Source organism: Mixophyes fleayi, chromosome 1 (assembly GCF_038048845.1).
Source record: "Mixophyes fleayi isolate aMixFle1 chromosome 1, aMixFle1.hap1, whole genome shotgun sequence".
Taxonomy (NCBI): domain Eukaryota; kingdom Metazoa; phylum Chordata; class Amphibia; order Anura; family Limnodynastidae; genus Mixophyes; species Mixophyes fleayi.
The window spans coordinates 183427786-183449967 of record NC_134402.1 but is presented as its reverse complement, the minus strand read 5'-3'; the positions used below and the strand labels follow the sequence as shown (position 1 = coordinate 183449967).

The following is a 22182-nucleotide window of genomic DNA, read 5'->3' as shown; positions in this document are numbered from 1 at the left end:
TGTTCTGTTGGATGGCCTTTCTGTGTGTACCCCACAGAATCCATATTTCAACATATTGCAATATATGTTAAGCTGACCAACTCACGCCAAAGTCTTCCCAATCTGGTCAGTCCTAACATGATCAAATGCTATGCTATTTATCTGGGCTTAAGGCTTACATGCACACAGCTTTTAAAGGTAAGTCTTTCCCAAGAACTAGCAGCCATGGGAGACCTGGGACTCACCTGACACAAGTTGGAATTAATTAATGTAAAGAATGGGGTGCAAGAGTGATGGTACTTACATTGTATAAACAGAAACAGACATAGATCCTCTGCACTCACCATGTACAGACACACACACACACAAAAATAAAAAGTAATAAAATAACAGAATAATAAATAATTAAAAAAATAAAAAATTAAACATTTTTTTTAAAAAACCTCGCAAAAATAAAAAAGATAATATAAAATAAATAATAAAAAATACTAAATATTAGTGAACACATAATTATATAGCACTATTGATAATAATAAATATCTAACCTAGATATATGATAAATTAACAATGTATAACAATATATATATATATATACACACATACATACACACACACACAATACATATGTATACAATGTGTATTAGAATTAACAAATATAATCAATAACAATAGCACATTTTCAATGGAAACACTATAATATAGTATAATATGGGATAAAATCATAAAATAAACACACAACATGCCCTTTGTATTTAATCTCCTTTATGTAAGATTTGTAAAACATAAGGAAATAAGATCCCTAAATAATCCATCGATACATATAATACATCTCCATATACCAATCTCCATATATGTCATAGGTCTATTTTTATACCAGAACAGCGCTCCTGCACTGTATAATTAATTTTAGAAACCACTTATTATAAACAAGTACTGTAATCGGAAATACTCATTATAAACAGTACCGTAGTCCGAAACACACTGATTGGCTGTAGGGAGTATAAAACGGACCCTCCTTGAGTAACCCAGTAATTCCCATGATTAAGCTGTTTGGCGAAACGTACGTCGGGAGGACGCCACGTTAAGTGACGCCACACCCGGAAGTAGGGATACTGACAGCGGTGTTTGACCGCTAAACTTGAATTGTCCTAACAGCAATGAATATTTAGATGAGAGTGCCGAGACCATTATCTTATGCTAATACCACTATGCGCTACCCCTCTATTCATTCATATAGTCCGCAGCTTCGCGGAGGGATGCTTTATGCAGTCATATACAGAGAGAGGGTCCGTCGCTGCATATGCATTATGATTACATCACATATGGGGCAGGTCTATGTATGTTTACCGTATAAAGCACTATTAAATCTAATCTCCGTTTAACTGTGACCCTTTATATTAGTTATTAATATGGTGTAACCAGGCGCTTATGTGATATATACTATTCGGGTAATAACACTTTGGGCCTGTATTATTTTATGTATAGTGGCCGATTATACTAATTAGCAGCATTTACAGTGACCGATTATACTAATTACCAGCATTTACAGAGGTAATAGCTAATAAAACATACCATCTATATGATAGACATCACACTCTGCCATCCAATAGCAGTGATTAATATACTAGGACATATACGTCTTAGTATGCCAGAAATTCTGACTATACTGATCTATGCTGTCACCTAGAGGTCATTCTTTGAATTATTTGTTATTTAGACAGTGTTACACTGGTTCTCTAAATCCAAAAGCCTAAGACTTTTATAGGCGGAATTTAGAACCGTAGAAAGTTAACATTACAGGCTGGGGATTCGTGTGAATGGCCCCCTTTTGCTGATTTAATAACCTGCTAATTAGGCACCTTTGAAGTATAGGGTATTTCCACAGTTAAATTCTAATCTTTGGGACATTGTATACTTTAGTCAGCCCTACAACCGGGGAGTTTAATTTTAAGTTCTTTCTATTTCAACACTAAATTTTTTTAATATTTCGCCTATGTACCAATTTGGCTGAACACTCATTTATGTTTTTAATTAATATTAATAAAGTTTCATGTATTAATGCAATACGATACCTTCACCTGGAGTGTATCAGGTCACACCTTTCTCTTTCTCTGTATATCAACACATATTGCACTTGCAAGGTGTTGGTGCTTCAGAGTACTTATCACTGTATGGTTATCCATCTGTTCACTGATCTGTGTACAAACTCTACATCAAATATCTTTCCACTATACACACGTGGAGCATTTTATTTCCTAGCTTATGGAACAGTCACTGTATTTGTGGTTTTTTTAAATACAGTATTATACTATGTGGCGCCTCATCCCCTTTGCTCTGTTCTAGATTTTTCCAGTCCACCACCTGGTTTGTGGGAATCGGCAGCCGCCTGCACAAAGGCAAAAACAACATTCTATAAAGACTAAATTGGGACTAACACATATATATATATATATATATATATATATATATATATATATATATATTTATATTTTACAACCACTAACAAGCAAGGTGAATAGCATTGATTTGGCCGCCTGCCTCCTTGCAGGGACGGATGCATTCTCCCTTTGCCTAGCAACGAGACACAAGTGCCGGCTACTTACTTCTCTGGCTGGTCAGCGTCTTTAGGTATGTGCGCTTGTTGCTAAGCAACGGGACGCGCTTCTGCCCAACAAGTTAGTGGTCAATGACATCACTGACTGCCCTATTCGGCCCCCATAAATAGCTTACTGTGGCAGCATGTGGTTGCTAGAGTATTGGGTCACATATTCTACTCCAGCACCTGTATTGCTTTTCGATTGTCTCCTGCTCCTGACTGCTGTTCGTCCCTGACTATTCTCCTGGTTCCTGATTAGCCTCCGATTTGTATTCCAGTTCTGACCCGGCTGGCTGACTGTTCTTTTGGTGCCTGTACTGGCTCAGCTTGTCACCTGTTACCGACTCGGCTTGCTACACTATTCTTTCACCGTCCACCCTATCAGCAACTGACACCGAGGACCGCAATCTGCACGTCCCCAGCAGCTGAGTCCATACCTCCTTGTGGGGTTCCTGGTGAAGAGCAGGGGCATGTTAGACTCCGCACCTACTTGCTCAGTAGTGCCATCTGCTGGAAGGTGTCCGTCATCAAATCCTTAAGAATTTGTGACACACACACAAATCATTCTGACAGTGAAAACAACTTGAAATAATTTTTACATTACGATGGTATACATGACAAATTTATCATCATCATCTCTAAGCATCATTCACATTTCTGAAAATATCCATTATGTATGGCTGTAAACAAAAGTTTTGGCACCAGTGGTCAAATTGCATGTATGACTAAATCTCTAAGTGAAGAGAGAAAAAAATAAATAAAGCATCAAACATTCCTGCACATAATAAAATGCAATTACTATTTATTTGATGAACTGTTCTAAGCGATTTATTAATACTTAAAGCCTCATCTCTTGATTGACTTCTTAGGCCGGAAATCAAGCTATGTGAAGACAGTTCCAGGAGTTTACTAAATAACTTTTTAACCTGTAATGTTGTTCTGCAAATAAAAATAATTTACAGCTATGTTCTACTCTTTGTCATATAAGGGTATTTACAGGCAGCTTTATTACAAACATTAAAAGACACTAAAATAAAAAATGATGCACATTAACAACATTAAGTACTCTCCCTTACTAAAACCTCAAGGAATGCTTATAGCATTTTTGGCCAGGGTTGAGAAACGGAGAAGCCCCAGGTTTAAAAAAAAAAAAAAAAAAAAAGCTACACAGAGCTGACTGCTGTGATAAGGGCCACCATATGAAAATGGTTTCCTAGTGGGCAATGCAAGAGAAAATCAAATATGCTTATGTGCTGAACTAATGTCCTCTACTTTCTCCCAAATATCATGTGACAATGCATAGTGAGAAGAGCTGAAGAGCTCCCTGCTCTAACCGCCAATAAGTGGTATTTTGACGCCCCAGAATGACTTGCATAACCGGTATTCTGAAGAACCAAGTACAGAGGAAAATTAGAATTGAGAGGATAACAATTGGGGAAAATGATAATTATGATGGGGAAAGGGGTGGTGATGGGATGGAATGAGGGCTTGATGATGGGAAGGGTTGCACAATGAGACTGAAAGTACAGATTATGTTTTCCACTTCCATTTCTTAAATAGAAAATAAAATAGTGTAGGAATCATCTCAAAGATAACAACATTAGAACTAGGTTCACCAAAGGAGGCAAAAAGGTGACCTTACTAAACAGAATTTGACACTTCATTGCCTCTTGTGAGCTATACCAATAGATTTAGGTGTTACTAAGAAGTCTGACCTTTTTGAGATTTGTTAAGCATTATGTAAGTGTACTTACCAGTGTGTTAGCACATATATATTTGCATACTCCTAGTCTTAAGGTCTCCAAAGATTTAAGTGACAGAGTATGATTTAAGGTTAGTAAGCCCCCCTAACTCTCCAATGTTCTCCCCAGCACCTATTTCCCGGGTGCTCCATTTGGCTGTTTTACTTGCCAACCAGCTCTTGGAGTCCAACAGATTCCTGTTCTAATAGGATAAACCATTGTGTCTCCTATTAGAACAGGCACTATGTGAGCACTGCAGCCAGCAGTGTGTGCTAGACCACTAACCACCAGTCTGACCAGTCTTGGCAGGTGTTTGCAATAATATTGAACAAATGTTGGAGGTTATTGCCAAGTATTACAACTGCTCTTACCCGGCTACTTTTTAATGCCACCCGTCTGGCAACATTTTCTTGGGAGAAAACTGCTCTCCTTTTGCTAGCTTCTTAGGGGTATGTTTACTATGTAGAGGTTCCGAGGAACCGATGATTCCCAACGCATTAAAGTCATTTTCTTCAAAAGGCAATTTTATTAAAGACAAAACCCAAATGTCTTTAATAAAAGTGCCATTTTGAAAAATTTCTGCAATTCACCGGTAACTGGCGGTTCTTCAGAACTGCCACATAGTAAATATACTCCTTAGTGTTATGAGAACTTATAGGCATTAATGAACTGTAAAGACCTTCAAGAAAAGAACAATTTGACAGCCATTAAGCATGGGGTGTCCCCAGGTATGTACAAGAACTGAACATCTCATCTCATCCTCTCTTATTGTCATCTGTGCAAATGTGCTTATATTTGTAACTAGAATGTTTTCATATTGTTTTAACCTGTGCTGACCTAGTGATTAATAAAGCCTAATTTACGACAGGGTTCTGGTGTTATCTAGCCTATTAAGACAAATAGCTGTTGGGTTTTTTTTTTCTCTTTCTGATCAGCTAACCAATTAACACACATGTAGTGTATCTTGATAGCTGCCTCATTATATCTTAGCATTTAGTCTGGGGGGGACATATGTGGGGAGCAGACATGTGTTTTCTCACAAAGTGTTTAAAAAATATAATTAAACAAGAAAGTTAAACAAACATTAAACAACAATTGAAGACATCTATAAATAATCTACATCTGGTGCAGCTTAATTGTCCACCACTTTTCAGATTGCACAGGACATTGCAACTAGGTAATTCTTTTAATTCCCACAATTTTTTTTTTTTTTTTTTTTAAACTGAAAACAAGTATATTGAGTTTTAAAAAATATTTGCTGGGGGTACAGAAAAAAGAAGGAGAGGAAAGGGGAAGACATAGATCAGGAGGGAAGGGGTACATAGTGGGTATGGAACACAACAATGTATCATAAAACACAGGCAAACTACATAGTCACCTCTCTGAAGTAGTCAAATACATGTTTAGCCAGTTGGCTAATGAATTTAGAAGTTAAAATCATAAACATAAGACACGTCTTCTTTAACAGTATGGAGACCAGCCCATTATAACCCTGTGCTTATACCTAATCACTGTGAATTTCTTAGATAAAAAAAAAAACCTTGTTAAGGCTCAGGAGGACCAGTCGTGTCTAACTGATGGGGGATACCGAGGCGGGGTTCCCTCTCCCTCTGTAACATAAATATGCCAACTACGCCATTTCACTAGTGGGGAAGTGGCTGCTGTAGAATACAGAACTCCTAGGGGGAAATGTATCAAGCTGAGAGTTTTCCGGCGGGTTTGAAAAGTGGAGATGTTCCCTATAGCAACAAATCAGATTCTAGCTGTCATTTTGTAGAATGTACTAAATAAATGATAGCTAGAATCTGATTGGTTTTTCAAACCCGCCGAAAAACTCTTAGCTTGATACATTTACCCCTAGAGTCTTCATCTCGAAAATGAAGTTCACTTTTGCTATAATCTTAGGCAAAGTTGGTGGAGTCAGTTGCTTCCAGGCCTGTGCTATAGCCACTCTCATTGCAATAAAAACTTGACCCATCACATATCGGTCCGAGGAGGGAATTGAGGGTGGATAATGGTGTAGTAGGGCAAGCTCTGGGGAGGGGTTTTCTGGATAACCAAGGACCATCTCCAACAGATGAAAAACATCTGACCACAGGGGTTGCATGACCAAAATATATGGAATATATCTCCCCTCTCAGAACAATTACGCCAGCATGTCGGGAATACTGAGGGCCAAATTTTGTGCAACTTCTCCGGGGTCACGTACAGTCTATTCAAAAGTTTAACCAGCATATCAGTGTGATTGAGACATTTGGACATTGTGAAGGAGCTTCGAAAAATACATTCCCATTCCTCCTCTGAGAACTCTACCTCGAGATCTAACTCCCATTGCAGTTGTATTTTGGATTCGGCAAAGTCAACTTGAGAAGTTAAAATAGTGTACCAGGTGGTTATACTAGCTCCGTTACTGCACTTTGGCAGGTTTACATGATATATATAGCTAGAGGGGAACTTATGACAATGTCGTTGAGTGAGGGCTCTGCAAGTCAGTGTCTAAGCCAGTGGTTCCCAAACTTTTGCAGTTCGCGGCACCCTTAGAATCTCCAAATTTTTTCAAGGCACCCAACCAAAATAATTACTGAGCAGTCCTGTTTTAGAAGTAGTTGGGTCAAAAAATTGTAATAAGTATTTAGGTCACGACAGAAATACTTATTTAGTTGTATGCAAAAATGCCCCTCTGCATCCAGGCACACTGCCCCCTCTGCCACGCTGTTCCCCATCTCTGCCCTCTCTCACCCTCCTCTGCCCTCTCTCACGCTGTCCCCCTCCTCTGCCATCTGTCCCCCTCCTCTGCCATCCTCCTCTGCCCTCCTCCTCTGCCATCTGTCCCCCTCCTCTGCCCCGCGCCAGCTATAGAAAAAAAGAAAGCAAACAAACTTACCAATCCGCGTGGCGCTAGGACCCTGCAGCCTCCTCTCTCCTGCAGCTGTCACTGAATATCGACGTAGTTGGGTCAAAAAATTGTAATAAGTATTTAGGTCATGACATTAATACTTATTTAGTTGTATGCAAAAATGCCCCTCTGCATCCAGGCACACTGCCCCCTCTGCATCCAGGCACACTGCCCCCTCTGCCCTCTCTCACGCTGTCACCCTCCTCTGCCATCTGTCCCCCTCCTCTGCCCTCTGTCCCCCTCCTCTGCCCTCTGTCCCCCTCCTCTGCCCCCGCGCCAGCTATAGAAAAAAAGAAAGCAAACAGAAACTTACCAATCCGTGTGGCACTAGGACCCTGCAGCCTCCTCTCTCCCGCAGCAGTCACTGAATATCGACGTCAGTGACAGCTGCGCGAGAGAGGAGGCTGCAGGGTCCTAGCGCCGCGCGGATTGGTAAGTTTCTGTATGCTTCCTTTTTTCTAGGGCTGGCCCACGGCACCCCAGTGACAGCGCCGCGGCAGCCCTGGGAGCCGCGGCGCACACTTTGGGAACCGCTGGTCTAAGCTAAAGGAATTTGTAGAAGTCACTTCTAGGCAAGTGGTATTGCTCACATAAATGGGAAAAGGAGGAAAGTGTACCTGATTCAAACAATTGGCCTAAAGTCAAAATCCCCTTAAGACGCCCATCCTGAAAGGTTTAAATCAGTGATCTGTCTGGCAACAGCTTGTATTGAGACATTTGCCATGGGTCTGGCAAATCCCTCAGGGCCTTCACACAGTCTGTCAGTCTGCGTCCCTAGTAAGAGTGGGCAGGTTATGGACTTGAGGTCTCCAGTCTCAGGGGGCCCATATTAGATCAACTAAAAAAAAATCAGGATTACAAGTCTTTTCTAGGTCAACCCAAGGCTTCCTTACCCCTGGAAGGAACCAATCACGCACCTACGAAAGCAGGCATGCTTCATGGTACCTCCCTAGGTCAGGGAGGGCCAGAATCCCCTGTGATTTTCTCCTAGTCATATGCTGTAGGGCTATCCGTGAAGGCCTAGTCTTCCATACATATGTCCTCATAACCTTAACTAGTTTATTTATCAGGACAAAAACCCATTGCCAAATACCCGTGCAGAGGGTTTAGTATATAGTGCCAGGATAGCACTCAGAATCTCCCCAGCCAGCCCCATACGTTTCAGAACTCTTGTCATATAAGAAAAAAAACCAGTGGAGTCTGTCAAATGCTTTTTCAGCGTCCAGTGAAAGCAGGAGCAGTGTATCTTCCTTTTTGTGGATCTGTTCTATGAGGTGGAAGATATGCCTGGAATTGTCAAGAGCTTGTCTGTCCGTAACAAATCCGACTTGCTCCGGGTCAATCAGCATAGGGATAACTGGGGGGAGCCTGTTAGCGATGAGTTTTGCCAAAATTTTAATGTCCGAATTTAATTGGGCTATTGGTTTATAGTTTTTACAATCTGTACGGTCCTTTCCTTGCTTAGGGATTACTATAATATGGGATTCCAGCAGGGAATTTCCCTGCTGTTGTGCACGCATTATACATTTGCTCCAATATGGGCACCAATTCCCCATCGAATGTGTAATGTAGCCATCTGGCCCAGGAAACTTGTCTTTGGGGAGATGTTTAATAGCTTGTTTAATTTCCTACTGGAACCATGAAACATTGAGCTTGTCTCCTACTGTGGGGTCTATTGAAGGGAGGGGAAGTCCTTCCAAAAAGGAGGATATATCATGCTCAGTCGGATGGTGGGCAGAGGGGTTTAATTGGCGGTTATATAATAGCTTGAGTAAAATGATGCGAAAATATTTGCTATGTCCCGGGGGTTAGAGCATTTGGTGCCCTTAAAGTTTACTATGTATTTAATCAGGTTGCAGGCCTGAAGTCCCCTCAGTTTCCTTGCCAATAACCTGCTCGCTCTATTGCCTGCCACATAGAATTTTTGATGCAATCTAGACAACGCTAATGAAGTGCGGACCATGAGTAACTTTTGCAATTCAGCCCTGACCAGAGAGATCTCGGAACCTATGATCTACTGGGGTGCTGTTTGTGTTGTGATTCTAGGTGTTTACGTTTAGTTTCCAGCTCTGTCTGTCTATGTAGATTTGCTTTCCGCAACCTAGCTGCCACCTGAATAGCTGTACCTCTCACTACAGCTTTGAGAACACACCAATAAGTAAAGATCGAGGTCTTCTTGGGGTCATTAGTTTGTATACAAGATAAAATAACCTCTTTAATTGCTAAATTGGCTTCCAGAGAAGAGAGCAAATGGGCCGACAGATGCCATGGGCGTAGGGGAGAGTACTGTCTCGTAGGCTTCCAGGACCAGAAAACTGAAGCATGATCTGACCAAGAGATAGGTAGAATCTGTGCCCTACATGTGTCCTGCAGTGACCATTTATCGAATAGGATAAGATCTATTTTGGGAGTATGTATTGTGCACTGAGGAGAAGTATGTGTCATCCCTTATATTTGGATATGCTACCGTCCAAACATCATATAGGCAGTGTTCTGCCAGGAGCCTCTCAAACGCCAATGACGGGTTGCCCGAGGTTAGAGGTACCGAGCAACTAGAAGAAAGTGACCTGTCAATTCTAGTCTATGACTAGGTTGTAGTCTCCCAATATTATCACACTTCCACATTTAATCCTATCTATTAATGCCAGCTTCGACTAAAGGAATGGTACCTGTCTAGAGTTGGGGTATAAGGACACTAAAGAGACCCATTTACCCTCCAGCCGGCCAGTAATTATCAAAAATCTTCCATTCTTGTCCTCTACTATTGAGGATAATAGTACATTTGAAGCTAAGAGAGCTACTCTGCATCTTTTATGGGGTCCATTAGCAGTGAAACATTTCGGGTAGTGTTGGTTTCTAAAGACTGGGGGAAGGGGGGGGGTACCCTGGCTGCAAAATGTGTTTCTTGTAGGGCTACAATGTCTGCTTTATGTTTATGGATAGAGGATATTGCCAATCTACGCTTGTTGTGGGAGTTCAACCACCTGACATTTAGAGAAAGAAACTTGACCATTATTTAAGGTGATAAATACAGAATGGTAGAGGTCATATAATAGATACATAGTACTTCTAGAAAGCTCAATTTTCAAACAAAATAGAAGGAAAGTGTTGCAGCAGATGTTGTGTTCTGGTGGGAAAGGAGTTAGCGAACGAAAGAAAAGGGAAAAAGGGAAGGGGGTAGGAACCCCCATGTAGGATGGGGAAACCAAAATAACCCTATTCAGAGGATCAAGGCATTTGCCTGAAGGACAGGGAACAGGCAAAATACTTAACTTGGGGCACATGACTAAGGCCAATGCGATGCGCCACCACCAGCATACATAGATTGGCATAACCAAACATATGAAAAACAATATAACTATAACAAGACTGGAGCGAGAGACATTTGAGATAAAACCCTCAGTTCGCCCCACTTCTCAGCAACAGTATGAATTCCGTGCTCACTACTTAATACAGACTAATTATATAACTTTCTGCTAACGTGTAGCATATATTTTTCTGCATTGGACAAGGTAAACTCTGCCGCTCCCACATACGTCAGCCCCTGGTTTACTAACAGATTTAGAGCGCCAATAATCGCAAAGCAGTCCAGGATAACCAATGAGATGTCTGGAATGAACTGTTGCAGTCGACTACCGTCTCTGCAACCTAGGGAGAGAGCATAAGAGAAAAAACCCCAAAGCAACAACATAATGGGGGAGGTTACCCCAACAAGTACTATTCCAAAGGATATAACAGTGACGTAAACATAAGGAATCCCTCGACTGAGACAGGCCCAACTGAACAATCGACATCATAGTATAAAGAGACTTGATTTGCTTGACTCTCCATGTAATGTCCCGGCTAAAAAGTCCAGTGCTTCAGAGAAAAGACTAGTGGAGCCGTCCCTTAATCGTAAGGTTGCAATTCCTGTAAAAAGTGTCCATTCCGAGCTCTGCCAAGGTAGGACAATGATATGCTAAGAGAAAGTAATTTTCCTGATGCCAGATTTCCCCTATGTGATCTAATCTCCGCTGGATTGATCTCTGGGTTTAGGGTTAGGCTGTGGAGATTGGATGTTCCAGTACTCCAAGATCTAATTCCTCTTCCACCGTGGAGATGAGATGCATCCTATTGTGTCTGTGAACCAGGAGTTTAACTGGGAATCCCCACCTGAAGGGAATATCATTTTCTCGCAGTATTTTGGTGACTGGCTGGAACGAGCGACATTTGGCTACTGTAGCTTGTGAGAAGTCTGGAAACAGCTGTAGGTTTCACAAAGTGTCTGAGTCCTCTGCTTTCCTCGCTGCTCTCAAGATATGCTCCTTTATATGGAAGAAATATATGCGCATGAGGGTGTCTCTGGGTAGAGTACTGACGCATTTCTAGCTTTGGGTAATCTGTGTATTCGATCAATAAGCATGTCCTAAGTGGAGATTGTTGGCAAGAGCTTCCGAAAGAGATTTGTGGTGAAGGACAGAAAGTCAGCATTGGAAATTAGCTCTGCAATATCCTGTATTTCAATATTATTCCAACGGAATCTATCCTCCGCATCTGCCAACTTATTGTTACGAGCCGCGGCGGTGCCCAGCCGCCACAACTCCTACCTGGCTCCCGGCCGTCGCTATAGCGACCGGGACGTCACTTCCGCCCATGACCCGGCCGTTGTCGGGGCAACGGATGGACGCTTCAGCGCTGCGTCCCGGCGGTGAGAAGCCGGGCGCATGCGCTTAACAATATTACACACCTGTGGGCTAATTAATCTAGGTGCAAGGGGGCTGAGGATTATCAGAGCCAGGCTCTGATTGGTTGGGCTTACTACTTAAGGCAATGAGGTCTGCTACCTCATTGCAGGTTATAGCTTCTGTGCTTCAGTCTGCTGACCTGCTTGTTCCTGTTCCTGTATTCTGATACCGCTACTGATTTCCCGTGTATGACCCTTGGCTTTGAATTGGACTTTGCTTGTGTTTCCTGTGACCCTGATCTCTGGCCTGTTTACCGTTTCTGTTATCTGCCTGTGACCCCTGACCTCAGCTTGTTTACCGATACGGTTGTCTGCTGCCGGCCCTTGACCTCTGCGTGGACCTCACTCCGCTTGCCTGGGTTCTCCCCAGCCGGTACACACTTCACGACCCTCTGTCAGTCTGCAGCCCAGTCTGTCCCCACCATCAGGGGCTCCAGTGAACACCTGATTGGCAGAGTAGACTCCGGGTTGTGTCGTGCCGGCTGGAGGGGTTCCTAACATTATAACCGGCCCCACTGAGATGAGGTTGTGATGGATGGAGGCGGATCCACACCATCTACGGCACAAGCCTTAGCAGGCCATGTTGAGTCCCTGTACCAGATGATGGAGGGATTGGCTAAAGCATATGTCCGTCCAGGAGGAACTTGCCAAGACTCCGCCGCCCACTCCGGATCCCATCTGTGAACCCAAAATGAATTTACCGGACCGGTTCTCCGGAAATAGATCCCGGTTCCGGAATTTCACAGATAGCCCAATACAGGTGAATCCGAATTGTATTTAGCATATTGATGGCAGCTGTAGTTACATTTTAGGTCGGATACATTATCGGTTGGTCTGTAGCCTCAAGACAAGACAGAGGCCTAAGAGAACTCATAATCTTCAAAGGTGGGCACTGAGCTTATCTTGACTAGCGCTGGGAGAGGCACAAAGAACCCTTTGCTCCAGAATAGCAAGCTTAACAGGGTATAGGCTATAACTCCAGAGTGTTACGGAAGTGCGCAGGCCTAGTGGTTTTTTTTTTTATATATAAAGGTGTGGATGTGCCCTGATATCAGTGAGGTTGCAAGGGCAAAGGAGATATCCAGAGCCTGTTTGGCAAAATATGGAAGTGCAGCCCCCAGCTTCACTCACACGAAATTTGAGCCAGTCTCTGCAGTGTCTTTTAGCCTCTCTTTACCAGTACCTCAGTATTGTGTTGTTTTGAGGCAACTCACGAGTAGCACCAGCAAGGGATGTTTTAAAAAGATTTTTGAAACACTTGGTGAGAAGTGAGAGTCAGTGCAAACACAAATGGTAGTGTGCGATAACAACCACTAGGTGGCAGTAAAGGCCTCCAAAGTCCTCAGAGCCTATGTGCAGTGCAATCCAAGCTAGAACCCAGGTATATAAGTAAGGCTAGGACAGTACCTCAGTGAGATCCAGATAATGGGGTCAGGGGACCTTGTGAGGATCATAGAAGACAAAAGACAGCGTGAAGTGCCGACAGGTTTTTGAAACAGTGTTGGAGGAGAGGTAAGTGCCGGGAGAGTTCTACGCTGCAGGTGCACTAGCATGCAGGCAAGTTCAGCAATGGTGCAGAGATATGAAGTATCGGCAGGCGTCAGGTCAGGACCGTCACTCGCGGCTACAGTCCCCAGAGTCTGATGAGTGCAGCGGTCACAGCAAAGCGTTCTTAAGCCCAGGTGGAATATTAGGTGGAGATGTGCCTCCGGGCGCCAGCCAGGGCAAGGAGTCTGGTGCGGATGGCCTCAGTGTCAGTGGGCAGTGCTGAGATCTATAGATGATGGTAGTCTCACATAGGAGGGTGCGTGGAGGTCTGTGCTGGGCCAAGAGCTGCAAACCCAAGTGGGTGAGCGCAGCAGAGTCACAGGTCTCAAAAGGTTCACTGTCACGCCAGAGTTCCCAGGGGTCCAATTGTGCCCAAGTGTTAGGGGATTCGGTGGGTATAGGATCAGGAGCTCAACCCAGACACAACTGATCCTAATGGCCACCAAGCCACGCCCCCTAATTCCCACAATTTTACTCATAAATGCCAAATGTTTGCAAAAAATATTTTTCTTACTCTACTTTCAATGGCATTATCTTTAGAACTATATCCTATTTCACCCTTCCTGCAACACACATCTCTCTCCACATTGCCACTTCATTACTCCACTCACCCCTATTTAAACACTCATTAACTTTTTTCCTATTTAAAGTCAATAGTTGTAACAGCCTCACCCTGTCGCCAGAAACAATCATCTTTCCTATCTTTCTTCCTCCCTGCTTCTATTAGCTGGCGATATATCACCTAATCCAGGTCGCCCACACTCATATATCTGAAGCTACCAAAATCCAGCAAACATTAAACGCATCACCTGTCTCCCATCTCTTCCAAAGTCCTTTAAATGTGCCCTTTGGAATGCACGCTCTGTTTGTAACAAACTTACCTCCATACACAACCTCTTCCTCTCAAACAACATTAACCTTCTGGCAATAACTGAAACATGGCTCCCGCCATCAGACACTGCCTGACTTACAGCCCTTTCACATGGTGGCATCCATTTTACCCACACCTCCAGATCTGGAGGCAGACAAAGAGCTGGGGTTGGACTACTTCTTTCCCCACAGTACACATTTACAGTTTTACCAAATGTCCCATCACTCATGTTCACATCTTTTGAAGTACATAATGTTAGGATTTTTAACCCATTCTCTATGCGTGTTGCTGTGCTCTATAGCCCCCCTGAACCACACCAACAATTTCTTGAACATTTCCCTGCATGACTCCCTGACTTCTGATATTTCCACCATCATCATGGGTGATTTCAACATCTCTATTGCTAATCCACGTTCCAATGCTGCTTTAAATCTACTCTCTTTAACCTCCACACTTGACCTCCCCCAGTGGACTGAATCCGCTACTCATCAAGGTGGCCACTGTCTTAATCTTGTTTTCTCTAGACTATGCTCAGTTTCTTATTTCCTTAACACTCCTTTCCCCCTCTCGCATCATCACCTTATTAGCTACTCGTTCATCCACAGTTCTTTAGCTTCCCTGCTGTCAAACTCTTCCAAGCCTCCTCATACCAGCAGAAATATTAACTCTATTGATTTTCATCAGTTTTCCACCTCTCTTCAACACTTTCTCTCCCCAATTTCTGCATTCCTCCCCCCCCCCCCCAATAGTACAGTTCCTCATTTTCACCAAACCCTAGCAACCGCCCTTGATCAAGCAGTTTCAGCAACTCTTCATGCGCCACGTAGACTTCATTGTCAACTGTGGCACACTAAAGTACCACGAAATCTACAAAGACTCTCTCGCAAAGCAGAACATCGCTGGCGTAAATCATTTTAATGATTTCATCACATATACTACTATCCTATCGAAATGCTCTGGACACTGAAAAACAAACATACTTCCAATCTCTCATCTATGCTAGAGCATCTAACCCCAAACGCCTTTTTAACGCATTTAAATCTCTTCTCAACTCTCCCACCACAAGCCCTCTGACTATCATCAGTGCCCAGGATCTTGCTACCTATTTCAAGGACAAGTTTGAAAATATACCACTTGAAATGGTATCAACTCCCTCGACAAGCAATCAGCTCTATTCCTTCCCAGCACCCTCTGACACCCTCTCTTCATTCGATCCCAAAATGAAGAGGTACGTTCTACTCTCTTCTCATGTTCCTCCTGCCTCCTTGATCCCATACCCTCACAAACTGGTAGGTCCATGTCTCCAGTGCTCATTCCACCTCTAACGAAAATCTGTAATCTCTCTCTCTCTCTCTCTCTCTCTACACTGGTATCTTTCCATCACTTTTCAAGCACACAGTGATTACTTCTATTCTGAAAAAAATAACAAAATTCTGACCCAAACTCTCTCTCAAATTACTACTCCCATGCCCCTCCAAGCTTCTCAAGAGATTGCCTACATTCGCCTCACACACTTTCTTACAGGAAACAACCTGCTGGATTCTCTTCAGTCAGGCTTTCGCTCTCAACACTCCACAGAGACTACGCTGATCAAGGTTGTCAATAGTTTGATCACAGCAAACACTAAAGGCCATTACTTTCTTCCAATTCTCCTGGATCTCTCTGCTGCATTTGACATGGTTGACCACTCTCTCCTTATACAAATGCTACAATCCCTAGGTCTTGAAGGCACTGTCCTAAGCTGGTTCTCATCTTATCTATCTACATGGCTCTTTCAGTGTTCATTTCTCTGGATCCACCTCCACTCCGCTTCCTTTATCAGTTGGAGTCTTACAATGCTCAGTCCTAGGTCCCCTGCTGTTCTCTATCTACACCACTCTTATCTTGGAAAACTACGTAGCTACTTTGGATTGCAGAATCATCTCTATGATAAACAAATTTATCTATACTCTCCTGATGTCTCACCATATGTGTTGTTTCCTGTTACGGACTGTCTTTCTGCCATTTCATCATGGATGTCCTCTCGCCAACTCAAACTCAATATTTAAAGAAACAGAAGATACCTACATGACATTTCTATTTCTGTTGATAACATGACCATAAATCCCACCCCGCAAGCTCACTGCCAAGGTGTAATCCTTGACTCACAACTATTCTTTTTTTTCCCCACATTGACTCTATATCTAAACCATGTTACATACATCTAAAAAACATTTCCAGAATACGCACATCTCTCACACAAGACACTGCAAAAACTTTAATTCATGCACTCATCATCTCCCGGCATTGACTATTGTAATTCTCTCCTTACTGGTCTTCCTAAAATCAGGCTCAAACCCCTACAATCTATCTGCTGAGCCACTCTGTCAGTCTCTACTGGGTTTGCCTGTTTTTCAATGAATCCAATATAAAATTCTTCTAATAACATACAAGGTCATCAAGAAAATTGTACCATAGATTGTAAGCTTGCGAGCAAGGCCCTCTTACCTCTCTGTATGTATGTATTACCCAGTATTGTTTTATTACTGTTTGTTCCCAATTGTAAATCGACACGGAATTTGCTGGCACTATATAAATAAATGTTGATGATGATGATGGATGGATTGGAGTGCTTTGGTGCTGTGTGGTAGTCAGTAAACAGAAAAATAGTGTCCAAATGGAAAGAAGAATTGGTTCAACTAAATAGCAATAGATCCTAAAGGCGAATGGGCGCTAAGAAATTCAGTCGGAAACCCTCAAAATCAACCATAAGTGCTTACAGGAACAAAATAATAAGGTTTAGGATTAGTCTTCGAAGACCCCTGACGAATATTACTGAAAATCTGTGGGGAGCTCTCAAACATGCAGTGTATGCAATAAAACAAAATATTATATTTGAGCAAAAAGAGTTCTGCATGGAAGAGTGAGAAAAAATATGATAAATCAAAGCTAGAAAGACTCTCAGCTGGCCACAAGAAATGTTTCAAAGTTGCATTTTTTTTAAAAAAAATTTAGTTCATTAGATTTTTTTTATTGAATGTTCGCATTGTGTAAAAGGTAAATAAAGGAATAAAGGGGGGCATATTATAATCCATTAGCTTCTGGCCTCGTTAATGGCTTTAAACCTTTGCTTTTCCAAATACATAATGGTACGATGCAAAGCTGCCCTATCTCCAATAAGTTTTGCAATAATGACAGAGCCTCTGATTTCTAGACTTTTAAGACAGAATCCTGATGTTTGAGGTTTAAAAGTTGGCCCCTCAGAACATATACTTTATTTGCGGATATTTTATTGTCCATCACCAGTCCTCACATTTCTCTCCCGAACAGACTATGAAAACTGAAATTGTTTGGTCAATTATCTAATTAGAAGATCAAGACAAACAAATATGAAATTTTAGATCCCAATCTGCCTCCCGATATTTTACAAAACCTGAAAACTAATGATCTAAATCAAACCTTGATAAATGGGATAAATTATTAATATACTGGGTTGGTAGCATCGCATTCCTAAAACTTTTACCATACCTACTATACCTCTTTCATCTTTGCCAATTTGAGTCCCTTTAAAACCCTACAACAATAAGCCTCTAAATTTATATAGTCAGAAAGTCCAGAATTCCCATGGACATTTTACATAAACGTATTCAGGAGGGAGGACTGGGAGCTCCTGATTTTATTAAATACTATAGAGCTACTCACTTAACCCAATTTATCCAACCAAATTCACCCACTTGTTCTAGCATATGGGTAGATATAAGTCAGCATATCTAGCTTATACTCCCCATCAATTTAGATACCTAGCTAGCTTTTCCTTCCACTTTGCAGTTTCTGAAACAATTGGGAACCATGCATTTGACTCCACCGTGGAACAGTCCATTTCCACCAGGTCACGGACCTACCGTCTTTGCTAATTAGACTTGACATGATGTATGTTTTGCTGACTTGTCTCCTCTATGAATTTTTCCATCATTTACAGACAAAAAAGAAACCACATTTCTAACTCCTGATTTTATATCAAACTTTTATTGTTTGGCGCTGAAAGACAATAAACCGCTAAGGGATCCACAGTGAATAAACAAGCAGAAGCTAAGACTTGCAAACAAAGAAAGATGTACCCTATTTGAACATACATGGAAAATTACAACTAAAGCTGGTTACAAGACTGAAGCGCTGTGCTTTGGAAATCAGACAGATCTCAGCTATCTGTTTCAGAGATAAAAGTGTGGCCACTGAACCTTCCGCTAGTTAAGTGATTTGTGTAGTTATAATATAAAGACACTCATTTGAGTATGCCATATCAGTCTGGCTAGTTAATCCTTCATCTAAGAGGTGTCAGATTCATCAATATACCACATCTTGACAAACTGTAAACTTGTCAAGATGAGGTATAGTAGTAAGCTTCCTCCCCCCCCCCCCCCCTCCCTCCAGGGACCGTCAAATCATCAGATGGTTAAGAACGGTGTTTCCCTGTCCTATCCCCTTTGAGTCACATGAAACAGTCTCTGGTCTCGCTGCACACATTAATCACACTGCATATCAGCTGAAAAAATCTTGCGGACGTTATTCTTGGACCATTAAATTGTTTGCCAAGCTAAAAAAAAAGAACAATGTATAGTAATTGTGAATACTGACCTGGTCACAGGATAAAACATCATTTATTGCATTACTTCAGCATTAATAATTATTGATTCTATACACGTGTTCAGCGTATTTTGTTTTAATGAATGAGTCATGGCTGGGACTGATTGACGGGTGTAGACTGCTGATTGGTTGTTGATGTATTGTCCTGACTGGGGGCTGATGTATAATCCATTCTCAGGCAGCCTGTGGCTATATGGCTGTGGAACCAGAAGTCCCAGAATGTTTCTGCCTGGCAGGGCAGACTGAGTCATCTAATTCTACAACAGCTGGTGAACCAAACGTTGCCAAATCCACGACGTCGACTACGATGAGCATTCCCTTGGTATGTGGCTTTGTAGCGGCAACTCTGTCCCACATAGCTCAGTTTCAGTTAGTACTGACATTTGTCCTCTCCCCAACCAGCAGAACTTCAAAGCCCCATTCCTGGATAACAAGGCTGACACTCTAGATAAATTTTAGTGATTACTATGTGTAGTGTGTTTGTACGATTACATAGATGCAATGGCTTGTTTGAGAAACATAATCAAACACGTTAAATATATAGTCAAGTGCAAGGCATAATGCTGTGTACAACAGCATTACGGAGTTATTGGCAGTCATACAGCTGCATGTCTGCTAAGCACCAACAGAAACTTTACAACCTACCAATACAAATGGTTAACATGACAGCAAGACATCGCCATGCACTGCACAGGGTCACAGTCACAAATCTGTTCCTTGAAAAATTGATTTTATTTAAAATACCATTGTTAAACTGATGAAACAAAGGCTCTGTCATACAAGTCAGAGAAGAGGAGCTAAAATGCATCTAGACTGGGTTTCCCTGTGTATCCCTGTCCTGCTGATGATGCCACCTGGAGAGAGAGTGACAGGTGATGGTAAACACCCTAAATTGTCATTCCAATTCTACAGAGAGCATACACAGTGCAGAATTGGAGCGATATTGTTCCACAACTGAACAAGATTTTTAAACAGGACGACCAATCAGATCAAACGATGATCTGTGTTTTGGAATCATAATCGTTCATTGTTCAAGGGTACACACTACTGTGATATCGGGCCAAACAGTCGTTTATTGTCTGTTTGACCCAATAAATTGGTTGAAAATGCAGTAGTGTGTACCCAGCCTAAGGCTAGTGTATCATATGGAATACATACCTAGCATCAGCCACAACACCACCAAAACATTCTCTTCAAGAATAAATTTGACCTCTAGTATGACCTAATTCATGACTCCCATTCCATTCCTTTACCCATTCCTCTCTTTTTTCCTACCCCATGTCTTAAATGTGTTATAAAAACAAATAAAAACATCTTTTCACCAAAAAAGAAGTAAAATATAAATAATAATAACATTCCAAAAACAAAGTTACCTGATGAAATGGACTTCGGGGGGAGTCGCACTGGTACTGATGTTTTAACAGTTTTTTGGGCTACAAATGTTGCATGTACTGAAGCAATTGGAAGACATTGTCTTGGTGTTTTCACAGGCTTAAAGTTGCTATCATATTCATACACGTATATCTGTAGGATACATAAATATCTGTTTCAGACAGAATCTTAGCAGTGGAAATATTAAAAAAAAATATTTGCTTTACATCTACTATCCATACAAAATTCTGTGACACACCTAGAGTCATATACAAATTGTAAATCTCATAAGGCGCAGTGCATAAATTGTTCCTACTTTTGGAGATTTGCACTCTCATAGGGCATATGCAGAGTTTATGTAGATTTAATTTTTGGTGTAAAATACACATTTCTGTACAGCATATATACACACAAAGAAAACCCACAAAAAATCCCTATGCAGTTTCATTCGGATGCATTTTTCACTTGCTACTCCACACACTTAGAGAAGTGGAACGGGGTGGAAAGGGACGTGCAAGAGTAGGTCAAGTACAGTAAGGCTGTTTTGTAACTTCAAATTCAAATGGGTAAGCATTCACAGTCACTTGTAGAACTACAAGTGCCAGCAGACCCATGGTTACCAGAATATGCTGGCACTTTTAGAACTACAAGCACCAGGGGCCACTGGTTAGGAGGAGAAAGGAGTGTTGAAAGGAATATATTTTCAAAGTGGGTTTTTTTTAACAGTATTTTTTTCCCTGGTGTACTACAGGTCCCAGGGGGAGCAGCATACCTAAGCAGAATATGGCTGCCAGTGCTTGCTGTACTCCACCAGGGTAAAATACGGTTTTAAAACAAAAAAAACAAAAACAAACAAAAAAAACAACACAACACACACCCCATGTATTCACCCCATGTTGAACAGGCTGGTACTGAGTGACTTTATAATGTGGGGCCGCACGCTGCTACCAGCCCAACCTGTCATAGTCTTGTGCTTGTTGTGGCTCTTTCTGGGTGACCCCATGCTGTCTCCCCGTAATTGTCACAAACAGCCCAGGCAATGAAAACTGGTAGTTTTTTTTTTTTTTCTTCCAACATTAAAACATCTTGATGTTGATGACTAGCGTTTCGATTAGATGAGGACATGCTTAAAGCATACAATATGCTTCAAAAGTATCTTTATGTAGCAGACGTATTTAACATGGTAGACAGAGTTGCCTATCTTACATGCAGCTCAACATACACATATAATTGTGTCTTGTTTTGGATGCAATTTACAACGGAGTTTTTACGTAAAACTTTTCCTACTCTATTTAGAGCCCTCATATGTGTCTCAAGTATATACTATACTCTATTTGTCTCCATTGACACAGTAAAACAGTAATTTTATTTATTTGGCTTATCCTATTTGCTATATATAAGCTTCTTGTAAATTTTTGTAGATTATGTATTACATCTTGATGTATACAGGCACAAGGTTTTTTCCTGGTTAAAACTATGACTTCACTACCTTGTTGGTGGCAGATTTTTCAAGTCTATACTCTATTCTAAAAAGTCCTATCATGTCCCGTATTGAGGCATACCATTAAATATACACACATACACATTAAATATATCTTGTTCAGTCAGACAGAACATGATTTCTATTTTCATGTTTTTAAATTAAAGTAAAACCTGTGCCTCCTCCCGAGTCTACCTATCAGAATCACACATCCCATAATGGCTGCCTTCTTGATGCACAAATCCATAAACTCAGCCACATATCTATGTGCAGGACCTGTAAATACAGTTTCACAAAAATGTAATGGCAAGTTCAATTCATGCAGGTCAGCTCGACCCTCATTGTTCTAGTTC

At 41.6% G+C, this 22182-nt stretch overlaps 1 protein-coding gene across 2 annotated transcripts in view; it reads right to left on the bottom strand.

The window, feature by feature from the left end:
• Nucleotides 1-22182, bottom strand: part of TEX15 (testis expressed 15, meiosis and synapsis associated) — a 78841-nt gene that overhangs the window by 36178 nt on the left and 20481 nt on the right. For both annotated transcript variants that reach the window (XM_075204603.1, XM_075204604.1), the window contains exon 6: nucleotides 20352-20502. In XM_075204603.1, the coding sequence (XP_075060704.1) occupies nucleotides 20352-20502 (151 nt within the window). The remainder of the gene's footprint in view (nucleotides 1-20351; nucleotides 20503-22182) is intronic.